General features: G+C 43.8%; 1 protein-coding gene across 1 annotated transcript in view; it reads left to right on the plus strand.

Annotated features, from left to right (window-relative positions):
• Positions 1-17,637, plus strand: part of RNF41 (ring finger protein 41) — a 112,823-nt gene that overhangs the window by 48,048 nt on the left and 47,138 nt on the right. The window contains exon 2 of the mRNA XM_075336973.1: positions 15,298-15,409. Within this exon, the coding sequence (XP_075193088.1) occupies positions 15,320-15,409 (90 nt within the window). The 5' untranslated portion in view covers positions 15,298-15,319. The remainder of the gene's footprint in view (positions 1-15,297; positions 15,410-17,637) is intronic.

Below are 17,637 nucleotides of genomic sequence, written 5' to 3' on the forward strand. Positions count from 1 at the left end.
TGGGTCACTTTGACGTTACTAACACTGAGATTGTATTCAAGAGCTTGAATAGTGTTGGGCAGAGTTCTAGAAGACGTTGGAGGAGCCTTACAGGTTCTCGGGGTGGAAAATGGAAGCATTGCATTTATTTTGGGTGAAAAATTTGTAAAACCTAGCACATTTTGAATTGCAAAAGAATCTCCTGGGGATAACCTAACACTGTTAGATTCCATTGTGTTGCATGTCCAGCTTTCTCTTATAGGAGCGGTATACGCTTGCTAGAGATATGATGCAGGGCCACCAAAGACTCCATCAATTGTCTTGTCTCAGTAACTAAAACTGAGGTGGATGCTGCCCTTATAATCTGATCTTCATTCACACATTGCTTCATCTCATACTCTTGATCAGTCTTCGCTAAGGCCTCCATAAGAGATCTGTAATTTTTCCTCTGGAACACAAAGGTCAGCCTTTCATCAGTGTTTTGGGCCTAATTTTCATCAGTGCTTGGTCGATGTCACTTTTTAAAATCAGTGACTATATAACGTAGACTATATTTGGTATCTAAACTTTCCGTGAAAAATACAACCATGAACGCAATTCAGAGACCTCTGAATGAGGCCTAAGCCATTGATATACTATATAGAAAATATCAGATAATGTTGGTTGAACATACTGGCCACAGACTTAATAATGATCTAAACAATTCAGTAGACACTTGACCACTTTTTTTTTTTTTTTTTTTTTTTTGTTTAAAAGCTTTTCCCTTCTTGAGGCCACATTAGACATTACTCATCTGCCGATCAAAAAAGTGACATCACGTAAAGTCAAGAATCAGTCAGAGCCTGGCGAACAAATAATTTCTGATATACTGTATTTGACACATGCTTCGCAATACTATCCTTCTATAAAGCGTTTAATGAATGATGTATTAGAGCCGTTTTAATCCCAGTGAAGGTGTGTAAGCAATTTGAAAAAACAACCCACTATTACAACATGTGTAAAATAATTACACTTGTACAAGTCTGTAAAAGATTATGTAATAGCTACTTTAAGATTCTGAAGTCCTGTTAAGTTTGAGTCACAAGTGGGTGCCTGAGCGAAACCCATGGCAGTAAGGAGCATTGACTGCCTCCTTTTGGCGACAGGTTTGTGGCAGTTTTTCCTCTTTTGGATGCTGTCCTAACAGTCTTTACTTTATACTGTGGAATCCACCCTGGCTTTGGCTCTAACCACAATCTAAAACTGCCACAGTAAGGAATTCAGCAGAAAGGTCACTCCAAACATCTTGGAAAACCAGCTTCAAGTCTTCTGTGGAACTAGCTTGTGCAAATCCTTCTATCTTTTCATGTAATCTCAAGTAAAATATATCTTTGTACCGTGTTAGCCAGTAGAGATAAAAAAATTGTTTAAAAGAACAGAGAGTCCTCAGTGGTTGATACCTTTTAATGGCTAACTTAAAAGATGGTAATAATTGCAAGCTTTCGAGACTACTCAGGTCTCTTCATCAGGCATGGTATAACACAAAATCTGAAGAGTCACGTATTTATACACAACAGGACTTAGAATAGTGCAGTAAAAAAAAAAAAAAAAAGAACAAGTTATATGAAACAGAACTATCTCTATGGCAGGGGGACAAGCTGTTCTAGCCATAAATACTGCTGCAGTTCAGTGTGAAAGTTTTATTGTCCTTTGATAAGGGTCTGGTCCAGGGCTGTGACACGCTCGGATGGTCAGAGGAGCACTACACGGTCCGCCAAATGCTGCTGTAACATACAATATTAAAATGTTAATACAATATTAATATGTTGATATGACATTGTCAATTTGGATACATTACTGATAACAATTAATACAATACGATACAATACTAATAATGTTGATAAAATACCGATGATGTTGAATACCAATAACATTGTTAGAATATTGACAGTGTTGCAAAGTCCTGATATTGATACATTTCCCTTTTTTATAGGGAGGGTGGGTGGGACAACTGCTTGTTCAGTCTTTAAGTCCAGGACAAAGGAATGACACCTTAACATGGGACCTATTTCTTATATGGCCCCTGCCCCCATCTCTCCTCCTGCTCGCCCACCACCACATTCCTTAGGTAAAAACCCCCATCCCTTACTCCTTAACCCTTTCCTGGATCTATCACTGCCTCAGTCATGTACGTTACGTCTATCTGCCTTCACTCTGCTTGACTGATGGACTAGTGAATTGCGCTCCTGGTAATCTAATAAATAAGACACCACACACTGCGTGACATGGATTAAAATTTTGGCCACAGCAGCCCTTTATTTTAATAAGAAAAAACATCAATAAGAAAAACAAGATTATCGGCCCAGAGATGTGGTTGTTATAAATCCCAGCCCCATATCCCCCTCCGCCGTGTACACCTAGCTCAAGGGGGAATCTGGGTATACCCCTTGATCATTTTCCTTGTGTCCGCTGAGCTCCTCCCCAGGGACCCATCTATTCCACTGTCCACTGAGCTCCTCCCCAGGGACCCATATTCCACTGTCCGCTGAGCTCTGGCCCAGGGACCCCATTAAAAACATAATTCTCCAACCAACAAAGAGGGGGTTTAAACAACCACATCCCGCCAAGACTCGCTCTTGTGACACCTTACAAGAGTGAGTTCCTCCACAACTTAATGGCTCGTTCTACTCCTTCTTGTATTCCCAACATCCATATATCAATGCCAATGTCATTAAGATGTACCTTATCTCTCCAAAAATGTTCCTTTGTATTTTCCAGCATCTGGTGACGTATGGCCACCCCTCCGTTTTCCAACACAAATTTTGTTATTTTTTTTATTAACCTTTATCCTTGTATTATTGATGCGAGCCACTGATCGCGCTGTTCTCCACATTTGTCTAGCTACTATATCCGACCAGACCACCACTGTTTCTGGGTAAGACCTCCATAAATTCAACATATCAAGCTTTATGTTCCTAACTAAATGTCTTGATGTTCTTATTGCTAAATCATTACCACCTAAATGGATAAGTAAGACGTCCAGGGGCGGTAGAACTCCACATGATACTGGATTTCTTTTAACAGCTGATGCCACTGCATTCCCCTCTTTCCTATCCATGTCACCCGTGCCAAGGAACTGATTACACAATGTACACATATATATACATGTACGCCATTTATAATAAATGTAATCGAATGTAACTCTTAAATCTGCTCGATTCCCATCTCCCGATTTTTTTAACTATGTCAGGCCCTAAGCCCCATCTAGCAGCTTCTGTGGCTGCTCCTATCCTAAATGAGTGTGAAGTGAATGCATTTGGAGACTCTCCCAATATTGTCAGGCATTTTTTAAGAACTGCTGTGAATTGAAATTGTGACAATGACTTACAATCCTCATGAATTAGTAATGAACCTTGGATATTTGGCCTTCTTGAGACATAGTTTCTAAAACAGATGACCGGGCAGGCCCTGGACCCGCTTAAAGGAAACAATGTGATCCATTTTCCTCTACCCTGTTGATCAGTTTTTGACTTTGCCAGAAAACATTCTAATCTGTCTGTGTACTGATGCACGTCCTCGTCTTGTAGACCCCCACTTCTGGTGGAGCTACTCGCCACCAACTCGCTGATTCTAAAAGCGCCAAAAAAGGCCAGTGTGAATGCACAACTAAAGAGAAACACTTCAAAGGGACTGCTACAGACTCGGCCTAGTACACTCAGTATCTGCTGCAATAACTGGAAAGAAATCGGACGCCGTTTATCTCTGGTCTTCTTACAACTTTTCCTGTAACCCTTTAGGGCCTGCTTAACTAAAAAATGCTTTGTGTAATCAGTGAAGTCGTGCAACTTAAACCAAAAAGCTAATCCAGACATTTTACTATCAATACTGGACAATGAAGTACCGTCCACAAAGGCCCTGCTAATGTAAAATAACAACAAGGAAACATTGTCATGTAACCTGGCATCATGTCCCACTAGAGCACACAAGTTTTCCCATTCCCTCCATGCTGACTGGTACCTCTGCCATGTGCTTACACCCACAGACCGTTCTATCAGAGCGTATGCGGTGTCACTGGCAGTGACCACAGAAAATCCGGACACTTCTTGCCTTGTACCTCTGCCATCGGGGCTAACGAACGGAATCTGTCCCACTGAAAACGAGACAGAGCATCAGCCACAGAATTGCAAACACCGGGAACATGCACAGCTGTAATCTGACAATTTGACTTTAAACAGCGCAGCACTAGATGACGCAGCAACGTAACAACAGGCAGGGAAGAAGCTGATTGTTTGTTGATGACTTCTACAACTCCCAAGTTATCACAATGAAATCTCACTTTTCGGTTTTGGAAAATATTGTACCAAATTTCACAAGCAACCACTATGGGGAACAATTCAAGGAGTACTAAGTTTCGTGTTAACCCATTGTTTCTCCAACTCTCTGGCCACCTATCTGCACACCACTGTCCCGAACAATATGCACCAAAACCAGTTGACCCCGCTGCATCAGTGTGGATGTCTAGATCAAAATTTGAAACCGGTGGTCTGATCCACAATGACCTCCCATTAAACTCTATTAAGAACTGTTCCCATACCGCCAGATCGTCCTTTAATGTTCTAGCCAGCCGCACAAAGTGATGTGGAAAGGTTATGCCTGAGGTAGCTGCAGCTAGGCGCCTACAAAAAACTCTACCCATTGGAATAATGCGACACGCAAAGTTCATTTTCCCTAACAGCGATTGTAGATCCTTTAATCTGATCTTACGGTGAGATCTAGCTTCTCTGACTGCCTCCAGCAGATCACTGACCTTGTCATCCGGTAATCTGCACTCCATTGCTTCACTGTCAATCAAAATTCCTAAAAACTTGATAAGTGTAGACGGGCCTTCTGTTTTATCTGATGCTAACGGTACTCCAAAACACTTAAAAACCGACTGAATCGCTGCCAATAATGAAGCACAAACAAATGGCTTTGGTGGACCAATACATAGGAAATCATCTAGATAATGCAGGACAGAACGCACGCCGGCTTCCTTCTTTACTACCCACTCCAAAAATGTGCTAAATGATTCAAACAAGGAGCATGAGATGGAGCAGCCCATCGGTAAACACAAGTCTACATAAAACCTTCCCTGCCACTGACAACCCAAGAGATGGAAGCTTTCTGGATGGACTGGTAGGAGTCTAAAGGCAGCTTCAATGTCTGTTTTTGCCATTAAAGCTCCTCTGCCGTACTTCTGAACCCATGCAATCGCTGTATCAAATGAAGTATACGAGACTGTGCAAAGTTCCTGATCGATTCCATCATTAACTGAGCTTCCATGAGGGAAGGACAGATGATGGATCAGCCTAAACTTATTGGGTTCCTTCTTTGGGACCACCCCCAATGGAGAGACCCTTAAGTTTTCTATTGGCATTTTGGGGAATGGACCTGCCATGCGGCCCAGGTCAATTTCTTTGTTTAGTTTTGTGGAGACAATGTGAGAATATGTATAAGCTGAAGCAAGGTTACGAGAACAGGTTAATGGGCCTGAAGTAGATGGGATCTTAAAACCTTCTGAGAAACCCTCCCCCAGCAATTGTGCTGCTTTTCTATCTGGGTACCTGCTTAGATAGCCCACCATCTCCCCGAGTCTAATTGGGGTTTCCCCCTTTTTGGTTAATCTCTGCTGTTGGGGTTTTATTTCGTTTAAAGCATTTTGATAGGCTATGGTTTCCACTACAGAAGCTGCATTCATGTTTGTACCTGCATGTGTTTCCGAATCTGCACTGGCTATCATTGAACTGCCAGCAGCAACCTTTTCTGTTTGCTGCCGACAATCCGATTGCTGATGATCTGCCGACATAGCCCTGAAAGGGCTGATTAACCCCACGTGGCGCTGTCATGAGACGCATCCATAAACTAATATCTTTGTGATCCCAACGAATCCCTTGGCGACCAGCCTTTCGTTGGCGAAACTGCTCATCATAGCGCAGCCATGCTAAACCTCCATACGCACGGTGCGTATGTGCTCCTCTGACCATCCGAGCGTGTCACAGCCCTGGACCAGACCCTTATCAAAGGACAATAAAACTTTCACACTGAACTGCAGCAGTATTTATGGCTAGAACAGCTTGTCCCCCTGCCATAGAGATAGTTCTGTTTCATATAACTTGTTCTTTTTTTTTTTTTTTTTTTTTTACTGCACTATTCTAAGTCCTGTTGTGTATAAATACGTGACTCTTCAGATTTTGTGTTATACCATGCCTGATGAAGAGACCTGAGTAGTCTCGAAAGCTTGCAATTATTACCATCTTTTAAGTTAGCCATTAAAAGGTATCAACCACTGAGGACTCTCTGTTCTTTTAAACAATTTTTTTCATGTAATCTCAGACACTCATGTTGAGTTGATGGCTCTGTGGGGGCCATATCACTTCCAGGACTTGTTGTTTATATTGAAGATGGTTCTAAATCTGGGTTCACACATAGCGACAGCAACGTCGCTGTTACGTCACCATTTTCTGTGACGCAACAGCGACCTTGTAAGTTGCTGTTATGATCGCTGCTTAGCTGTCAAACACAGCGACGCAGCAGCGATCATAACGACACGCGCCGCTGTGCTACATGTGCAGAGAGCAGGGAGCCGCGCACATTGCTTAGCGCTGGCTCCCTACACTCCTAGCTACAGTACACATCGGGTTAATTACCCGATGTGTACTGCAGCTACATGTGCAGGGAGCCGGCACTGGCAGCTAGAGCGGCGGACGCTGGTAACGAAGGTAAATATCGGGTAACCAGGGAAAGGTCTTCCCTTGGTTACCCGATGTTTACCCTTGTTATAGCTTACCGCAGCTGCCAGACGCCGGCTCCTGCTCTCTGCTCACTTCATTTCGTTGCTCTCTCGCTGTCACTCACAGCGATGTGTGCGTCACAGCGGGAGAGCGACGACCAAAAAATGAAGCTGGACATTCAGCAAAGAGCGGCGACCTCACAGCAGGGGCCAGGTTGTTGCTGGATGTCACACACAGCGACGTCGTCGTCTATGTTGCTGTATATTTGAGGTCATGGTCCTGCTGCAGATAATTTGGAGCTTATAAGATGCCTCCCTGATACTTATATACTTAATGGATAAGTATCTGCCGGTATTTCTCAGTATTGATGATGACCTTAATCTTCATCAAATTCCCAACTCCATTTGCTGAAATACTAACCCAGACTTGCCCAGATCCCCCGCCATGCTTCACTGCTTGCAGACACTCAGTATTGTACCGTTCTCCAGCCTCTTGTGAATGACCTGTTACTCCCAAAATTTCACATTTTGACTCCTCAGTCCAGAGCTCCTGCTGCCATTTTCTACACCCCCTTACGTTTTCAGATTTTTATGTTGTCACTTGGTCTTGTTTTCATGTTGTAATAATATGTATTCACTTACCGTATTTTTTCGGACTATAAAACGCACTTTTTTTTTTTTTTTCCCTCAAATTTTGGAGAAAGTGGGGGATGCGTCTTATAGTCCATTGGCTGCGGTGAAGGGGGGTGCGGTGGAGCGGGTCATCAGCGGCATGAGCAGGCTGTAGCAGTGCCTATAGTGACCATGTGGGCCTGCTCATTATCTAATTTCACATACACTGCATTCCGACGCCAATCATCTCTCAGCGCTGACAGGTGGACGGGATGATGAGTGGGGGGTGCGGGCATACTAATCAGCTGTCCCGCATGATCATCCCGCATCCTTTGCATACGTTTTTTAAATGCAGCCCGTCCGTTTTTTGCCGCTTGCGGCATGCTACTGAGCATGCGCTGTGGCAAAAACCGCATGCGGTGGCCGGATGCGGTTTTTGCCGCATCGCGCCACATCCAGCGTCCATAGGCATGCATTGAAAAATGTGGCGCATCGACTGGATGCGGCGCAATGCGTTTTTTTTTGTTTTTTGTTTTTTTGCCGCACAAAAAACCGTGCCAGGCAACGTTCCATGCGGCCGCCGCATCAGCTAAGTCTGCCACATGCGGCAAAAACCGGACGGAACGCAAGCCCATGCGGCACTGATTAAAGTCTATGCAGGAAAAACGCAACCCGCAGCAAAAAAAAACTGTTGCGTTTTTCCTTCAAAGTGCCGGATTGTGCCGCATAGCAAAAACCGGAGGTGTGAAAGCAGCCTAAGTATACTCCCTTCAGCATCACAATGTCCTCCTGTGTGCTGGAGAGCGTTACGCACAGCGATGACGTAATCTCTGTGCGCACGGCCCCACACAGGTCAGCGGCACTTCTGCTGGCACAGACAGGAAGGTGAGCGATGCTGCGTGGAGCGAGGAAAGGTGAGTATAAACGTGTGGGTTTTTTTTTTTTTTTTTTGGTGTGCCAAATGATACGGGCCATATACACGGATGGGGGGTACATATCTGGATCAGGGCATATACGAGAGATCGAGATCATTACCAGGATGGGGTACCTTAGTAGAGAATTTGAGGACATTACCCTCATAACAGTGTCAGCAGCAGATCATTGCCCCCACAACAGTGTCATGACCACATTTTTTGCTTTAAATTTGATTTTCCTCCTCTAAAACCAGGGTGTGTCTTTTATAGTCCAAAAAAATACAGTATGCAGCACCACTAATTCCATAGCGCTTTACATAAATCAGCAACACTGTCCCCATTGGGGCTCACAATCTACATTACCTGTCTTTGGCGTGTGGGAGGAAAACTGGAATACCAGGAGGAAACCTAGTCGAAAACAGGAAGAACCTACAAACTCCTTGCAGATGTCCTTGGTAAGATTTGAACCCAGGACCCCAGTGCTGTAAGACTGCATTGCTAATGTGCCGCCCCCACATCAGTATCAGCCGGGCTGCTCGGATCCGCAGTGTGGCTCGACGGATTCTCCGGACCCGGGGGATCACGCAGACCCTCCAAATGAAAGGGGACGTATTTGTACGGGATTTGCCGTAGTCAATGTGACGCCACCCACAGTGTGTGGTGAAGTGTGGCACCACAGCTGCTATTGTGGGGCACCCGGGGGCAAAGGGATGGCAGCTGGTTGTTAACCCCTCCGTGGGTAGGGATGGTTGCCCCTGGGCCGGTGACTCTGTGCAGGGGACGGTGATTGCAGGGGCCGGCGCGCCTGGTCAGACCAGGGAGTCTCAGTTTACTCACGATTAAATAAATCGGACAAGTCCAATGGTTAACAAAGGTGCTGGTGGCCGGCGGCCGGGTGTACTCTGATCCCTCACCCGGGGTGATGGTTTGTGTCACTTTCCTCTGCACTGTGTTGAAATGGTGGACTTCCCGGTGTGGAACACGGGAGTCCGCTCCCGGTACTTCTGTTGGGAGCCGTGCCCACTGACGCTGACCCATGGAATCTACCGGGCCCTGGCGGATGCCCTATCCCTCTCTGTGGGTGGTTGTCTGCTTTTGGGACTTTGGTTGGGACAGGACCTGTAATCCTGCCCTCAATTGGTTAATTAGTGAGGCCGTTGGTTCTGGTCCTGGCTTCAGGGTCCAAGTACCCCCTCTGTGCATGGTTTCCGGGTCGGGTCTCTGGTGTCTGTACTGGTGGGCTCCAACACTGCCTCCGTCCAACTCGGACCTTCGGCTGCCGTCTCCTGACAGACACGGACCACCGTCTGCCACTAGGTGCCCGGCGCCTCTGCTCTTGGACTGCACTTTCTCCTCCTGCTCCACTCCACTCCAACTTCCACTTCCACCTTCACTCAAATGACGTCTTAACTTAACTCTCCGTTTTCCCGCCCCAGGCTCTCTAGACCCCTAGGTGGGCGTTTTCCATCCGCCTGGTCCCGCCCACTGATGTGCCTTTCCTACCCTTGGGGGGGGGGGGGGGTGACTAGGATTTGGTTGGCAAGGTTTAACCCTATGAGGGAAGGTGGTGTGTGTGTGTGTGTGTGTGTGTGTGTGTGTCTCTCTATTCTGTGTGACCACCTGGCGGTGCCAGGGCGTCACACTAACCACTGAGCCACCGTGTCGTAAGGCTGGTTTTTGTCTTTACATGAGGGTATGTGCTAACAACAATCTGTGGCTTTTACGTCAGCCTAAAGCTGGCTTTACACACTGCAACATCGCAAAGGACATCGCTGTAACGTCACCGGTTTTGTGACGTAACAGCGACCTCCCTAAGTCTCTGGTGAGTCGCTGGTGAGCTGTCAAACAGGCAAACCTGGCCAACAATGCAACAGCGATCCGGACCTGCAGAGCGACCTAGCTGGTTGTTGGGGACGTTGATGAGCAGTTTTTTGAAAGGGAAGTTGCTGCAAAGTCTTTCACACACTGAAACTTTCTAGCGATCATGCTGCACAGCGGGAAACAAAGGACCTAGGAATGGTCCTGAACGATTTGTAGCGATCACAACTTCACAGCAGGGGCCAGGTCGCTGATGTTTCACACACTGCAACATCGCAAACGACATCGCTATTGCGTCACAAAACCGGTGACGTTACAGCGATGTCGTTTTTAGATGTTGCAGTGTGTAAACCCAGCTTAAAAGATGAGATCAATGTGTAACTATTGTTTGTAGCTTTGATTACTGGGCCTGTTTACACACACCAATGATTGAAGGATTGTTTGGGCAGCTTCTGCTCTTTGTTTCTCTTTAAAATTACTGTATTTGCTGAGTTGCACTTTCTTCAGATAACGGATACCACGTTACTACTGTTTGGATTAGTCTGGATGGGTTTACTGTCTGTAATGCAGAGACTGCTGCAGGGTCCAAATCCAGACATCTATGCATCTCATTTGCATGCTATTGACCTAGATATACTGTAAATGAGATCTGGAGGAGAACATAAAAATAATACTGCTTACTTCATCAGGTCGTGCTCCAGACATCTGCACAGCAAAGAAAAGATTCCATGTACTTGTATAGAAAACCCATACACCACCTTGCAGTAGACGGGAATATAATTTAAAATCACTTTATTCATTTTCGTATTGATCCTATTTAATCCACTGATTTAGGGAACATTTACATTATGGTATTTAATTCCAGATGTATACTGATTAGCAGTCATTCCACTGACTTCTGTCTATAAACCGCTCAGTGATCGTCCTTACATCTTTATATGCGGCCCATGTATGAATAACCCATGTGATATTATTTTAGGGAGGGGTCATAAATGAACTAGTCAGTAATGGACATAATATAAAGGGGGTTTTATGAAGCCTTGTAATGTGATTTGATGGGTAAGTATTTAAAGTTTTATAGGTAGAACAGAACTAATAAATATTTTATGACCTGAAGAAATTTTGATATCTGGTTACAAAACTTAAAAAAAAAAAAAAAAAAGTTTGTTAGGGGAATTTTTAAATGAAAGAATAAATAAATGAAGGCTTGGCCACCATCCAAGGCAGACCGCAGCTGATGTTTGCCCCGGCTCCAGGAGTGGGATCAGCCCTGGTTTTTAAATCGCCACCACAGCCTGTAAATGACAGAGCGTGTCATCCAATGTCTCTCAACGTCGGCAATTAGTCAGCTTAACTGCCTCACAAAATCCTGACCTCAACCCCATTGAGCAAGAATGGAGATTGAGAGCCGGGCCCTCTCGTTCATCAGTGTCTGTCCTCACTAATGCTCCTCTTCTGGAGAAGGGAACAATACCCACAAATGCCTGCAAAATCTTAAAGGGGTTATCTGGTGTGAATCCACAAGTCTACAGTCCTAGTGACACCAGACGTCTCCTTTTAAAGAAAGTCTTCCCAGAAGAGTAGAAGCAGTTGCGGAATTGGGATGAGGGTATCTGCTTGAAATTATCACTTAATGGTTTTAGAACACTCGATTCTAAAACCATTAAGGCTAAGTTCACACATCCTGTGTTTTGCATCAGTCACAATCCGTAGCCTTGAGGAATTACGGAATCCTGCAAAATATTTTGCAGGAATCCTGTATTTCCCCATAGACTTCTATTAGTGACGGATTGCGACTGATGACCCTGCGTTGCATCCGCTGCGTCGCGGTCCGTCGTTTTTGACTGACCGCCGAGCGGGGAGCAACGCAGAATGTAACGTTTTTCGGGCCGTCAAAATTAACGCGCCGCGCAGGAATCCGTCGCTATCCGTCAAGCTTGTAATGCATGTCTATGGTGCTGGATTCCGTCGTAATCCGTCTTACAACGGAATCCAGCGCAGGATTCCGTCATGCTCTACTGAGCATGCCCAGCATGCTTGGCACGCCCACTGGGCTGTCCCAAACACAGACGGATCATGACTGATCCGTCAAACGGACGCACAGCGGATGTAACGGACGCAACTGATCCCTTTTTTCACAGGATTCCTGTGAAAGGAATCCTGTGAAAAACACATCAGTTGCATCAGTTGACATCTTGAAAATGACTGATCCGTTGCTGACGGACCTGACGGATTGAAAACACAAGATGTGTGAACTTAGCCTAAGTGAAATGTCCCATACTCATGGCTATATAGTGTATACTTGGGCCATTAAGTGGCAGAATGTTGTTTTGTACAAATAAACAGTGCATAAATACATAACTTGCAATACATTTTAAAATTGAGAAATATGGGGGGTAGTGGTTTTTTTAAGGGGGTTAAACCAAATTTTGAAGTTCTCCTAATTGGACCCCTAGCAATTGGCAAGTTACCCCTTATCCTACAGTCGCTGCAATCGCCACCAATCCGGAGATCCTGGGCTATGAATTGTGAATGGAGCTTGGTGCATCTTGAAGACCTCAATTAGTGGTAATGACAGCAGAACACTGCACTCGGCTGTCTTCGGTGGAGAATTAATGGAAAAGAGGTACGAATGATGCATCGGCACTCCACTCACACAGGGCTCTATTACAGTCCCAGCAATTGGGAAGTTATCCTCTGTCCTATTGGGTAGGTGATTTCAAACTTCGTAAAACTCCTTTTAAAACAAATCTGCAAACATTTTAGATTGTCTTACACTTTACTACATAACATTTTAACATTTACCATATTTCACAATGTGCTAAGAGCTTCTCCAAGCACTTTGCTTAGCAATTTATTAATTGAAGGGTATCTCTGGGCTTTACAAAATTGACTAGGATACAATGTTATAAAATCTAGACAACAATTAGTGCGGTTGCCCATTGAATTCTCTGGGCTCCTTGCTACGATGATGCCCCTTCAGTCAAGTGACAGGACTTCATCACTGCAGTACCAATGGCCAAGTAGCTGTGCGGATTATTTTTAAAATTTTCTCTTCTTATGCAATTTTATAAAGAAATTTCGGTTTACAACAGTGAGTAGAATAGTATAGGATATGAGCATGGCCAGTAGTTTGGAGCTGCACCAAAAAAAAGTGGGATCGATCGGGAGTCTCCCTGTAAGGAATCTGTTATTCATTGCGGCTTGTAAGTGGTTCCAGAGCTCAGGTCAGAGGTTAGGGGTTTTTTGTTTTGTTTTGTTTTTTTAACAGTCAAAGACTGCTGGAACACCAATGTAAATGTGTATATTTTGGCTAGCACCCTGTTCACAATCTATATGAAGTGAAAGCTGCCACCAAATTCAGAGTAATATGAACAAGCATAACTGCTTTACATAAGGAATGAAAAATACAATTCGCAATATAAAAAAATTGTAATGTGATCTTGCAGAACTGCTGAGGATTATTTGAAAAAGAGATATTTAGCTAATGTATTCATCAATTCATTACTGCCTCCAACCACTTCACGGTAATCTTATTTATGGGGTCCCTAACCAAATGTTACCTCTATATGGTTAAAACCTGCTTGTGTGTGTGTGTGTTGTGGGTCCTTAACCAAGCAATTTTTATTTTCAATTTTTCATATGGCAAATTGTACTTTTCATTCCTTATGTATTATAAAGCAGTTATTCTTGTTCATATTTCTCTGAATTTGGTGCGCAGCTTTCACTTCATATAGATTGTGTATTTTTTGGCTAGCACCCTGTTCACATTTACAATGGTGTTCCAGCAGTCTTTTTGATTTGTTATGCGTTTTTTACTGTCTGAGAACCCATTCCCGCCCTTTAGCCATGTTTATTCAATTTCCTATATAGCCAGGTCCCTGGCTTCCCATACACAAGTAGGTTTTACATAGAGGTAACATTTGGTTAGGGACCCCATAAATAAGAGATAACCGTGAAGTTGGTAATGGGGCAGTAATGAATTGATCAATACATTAGCTAAATACTTTTTTTTTTTTTTTTCTTCAAATAATCCTCAGCAGTTATGCAATGTCACATTTCAATTTTTTTTTCAATTTTTCATATGGCGAATTGTATTTTTCATTCCTTATCTATTATAAAGCAGTTATGCTTGTTCATATTTCTCTGAATTTGGTGCGCAGCTTTCACTTCATCTAGACTTTAGTTTTTGTCATGTGAACAGAATCTTAGCAGCTACAGCCTTTGTTATGGAACATTCTAATCAAAAACTGGCAAAGACACAAGCTTTTCTTTTAATTTTTTTTTTTTTCTCCTAAGGCTATGTGCGCACGTTGCGTACAGTCACTGCAGAATTTTCTGCAGCGATCTGAAGAGCACATGTGCGCTTCAAATCGCTGCAGAAAATGTCCGTAGAAAAAAAAAAGCCGATTCCATGCGCTCTGCCTGCAGCTCCTGCCATAGACAGAGCAGGAGCTGCCGGCAAAGCACAGGGAAGTAGTGACATGTCACTTCTTGAACGCAGCGTTTCAGGCAGCAGCCGAAGCGCTGCGCTCTAAGACGCCACGTGCGCACGGCCCCTGCACAATCTCCATAGACTGTGCAGGGGACGCAGGACGCATGCAGTTACGCTGCGCTACAAAGCGCAGCGTAACTGCATGAATTACGCACACATGCGCACATAGCCTAATTGTGTTGTGGAACATTATATGCAACACAGGAAAATTGCAGGTTGCTTCATTTACTAGGACGGATCACTTGTCTGTGTAAAAACTATTGTGGATAACTTAAAGGCCGCCAATTGAGCTGGCCTAACAGTATGCAATGAAAAATGGAATTTATTAATGTAAACTAATGTCAGTAATGATACTTTCAGTGTTGTATCAGATGAACAGTAAAACGACGTAGGTTCACAAAGAACTGGGGGCCTCCACCATATATGATAGTGATGAGCATTCATTCTATGCACTACGCTAATGGTGCCATACATGCCAGTGTGACCACTGAGTCTTGTGATTGGCTGCAGCTGCCATATGAACACTGGGCATGGCGACTTTGCTGTAGGACCATTGGAGCATGGTGCTGGCATGGCGGGGCTTTGAATAGTTAAGTAATCTCCTCAGGAATGGCCTGTTTTTAAAGCAGCCCATAATAAACCTGGATTGTATAGAGTATAAATGTGCGGATTGTGAAATGTGTAGTGCACTGTGAATGATATTTAATTTTTTTTTTTTCCCATTTCTTTAGAGTTTAGTGTTGGTGATGAGCGATGGGGTATGATGTAACGCGCTTCCAGGGTGATGTGGACGAAGATCTTATCTGCCCCATTTGCAGTGGGGTTTTGGAGGAGCCAGTTCAAGTAAGTGTCATTTTACCAATACGTCAAAGGAGAAATCCTTCCTTCCTCCTCTCATGGGAATGTTGTAGTGGTCCTCCTGTGGATCTGTCTTGGCATCAGTGTATCTCTGCTCTTCAGTCTCATTATCAAAGACCGGGCCATATTACCATTAAGCAATGGAAGAAACTTCTGCCTCATATTGCATGTAACTCTGTATTAGGAATTTTTGTCTAAAAGCCTATGGCCGCTTCCCTTGCAAGCTACATAGGATTGTGTGGAGAACAGGGCTCTGTCTATAAATACAGCCTTACAGAGCAAGCGGACTACTTTTGGCAAAACTGTAGTGCTCGATAAAGGGTTTTTTTTTTTTTTGTCAGGTCTGTTTTTGGTACATTTGTTTTAGGTTTAGATTACACAAACACACCATTATACAGTCCCCTATCTATTGCTGTTGGTGTCAATGAGCCTTTAGTGTAAACACAAAGTAGTTCTGCCAAGTGGGCACTTTAATGCTCCTGTGGGATTCAGGAGCATCTGTCACATGAGCGAGCCGGTGTCTGGATGTTTCCATACTATATACACTGTCCTGGGCGATGCCCTAAAAGTAAATCCTCTAAGAATCTCTGCATTTTCCTCCTTCCATTTACTTCTTCCATCAGTAATATAAAAAGTGTAAATCTTTGCTGCTTTTGATGACCTGCAGTGTTATACAGCTCTGCTGAATTAAAAGCTATTGCTGCTCTGACGATGCAGGAGACCTTGAAAACTCCATTAGGGATGGAGTGAGATGCACAAGAGATTGTGGCGCCACATTGGATGGTAATAATTGGAGGGAATGCACTTGGTGGCTCTTTCTAGTGCCCTTTCTGCCCTCACATTCATTAGAGCTCATTCACATGTCTGTGTTGTATTTAGGTTTTGTTTTTGTTTTGTTTTTTTTTCCCTCACGGATATCAAATGTACCAGTTATGATCACTAGGGCCAATAAAAGTCTACGGGTCTGTGAAAAATGGTATCTGTGTGCTATACATGTTAACATTGAAGAGGATAGGCAAAGCTATATTTACAGATCCATCCGTAAAAAACACTGATGGTTAAAAACTAATACATGGATAACACACTAAGGCTACGTGCCCATGGTCAGTGTTGGCCGCGTTTTGGATGCAGCATCTTTTCGCTCAGTCCAAAATGCTGCGTTGTACAGTACAAGCACAGTGGATGGGATTTCTATAAATCCCGTGCTCACTAGGAGTGTACGGCCCGCAGTGAAAACCAACGTGGTGCGGGTTTCCAAACCGCAAGCATGTCAATTCTTTGCCGCAGGGAGACCACTGAATCCTGATCGTGATCACAGGCAGCTGCGTTCTCCTGCGCAGGAGACTCTCGCTCCTGCAGGTCAGGACCTGCCACGTCCAGAACGCAGCACTCCCGATCGTGGGCACATACCCGAACACTAGTATTTTTATCTATGGACGTGTGAATGAGACCTTAGCCTAAAAGACAAGGACTTGTCTTTTAGGGTTGTAAAATCCAGTTCCGGTGTATGTTCTGCAGTATCCAACATATCGTGGTGACATTTATTATGCAAACGTTTTAATTATTTAGTAGTTTTGCTTTGTTGGTAGAAATGTGCTTCTGTAAGATGTCAATCACCGTTATCTTTGCGTGGCGTGTTCAAGCACAGCATAAGGCTTGTCTGAGCAGTTTTTGAAATAGGTGAGAAGTATTCGACCCTCCCTTACAAACCCCTCTTGTCAGACCCTTCTCCCGATGTGCTCAGTATGTTAGAAGCTGCGTGGCTGTGAGCTGCACTTTCCAGAACTGCGTAGGACATTTGGTGATCGGGCTTCTATAAATCCGTCTATTTTTAGGGAATCTGAAGTTATGTTTAGAAATATTTCACAAGGAAAATTGCTGACAGGTCAAGTGTTTGTTTTTCCATTCCTGTCTGGCAGGAAATAGCTTCCATTTCTTAAATGTTTCCTTCTTAAAGTACCAATGCTCTCCTATACACTTGTATGTACAGTGGATATGAAAAGTACACACACTTTTTTTTTTTTTTTTTTTAAATGCCATTTTCTTTTATCTTAGGTTTATTCGGGACAAAAAAAAATTATCAAGGAGAATAATCTCTTCAGAACTTTTTCCACCTGAAAGGCGTGATGTGAAACAAACGTTCATCCTAAATGCTTATCTAATTAATGCCATAATCTAATCTATTTTCTAATTTACTTTTACGAACTAAAAAT

Source organism: Anomaloglossus baeobatrachus, chromosome 2 (genome assembly GCF_048569485.1).
Source record: "Anomaloglossus baeobatrachus isolate aAnoBae1 chromosome 2, aAnoBae1.hap1, whole genome shotgun sequence".
In the NCBI taxonomy this organism is placed as follows: Eukaryota; Metazoa; Chordata; class Amphibia; order Anura; family Aromobatidae; genus Anomaloglossus; species Anomaloglossus baeobatrachus.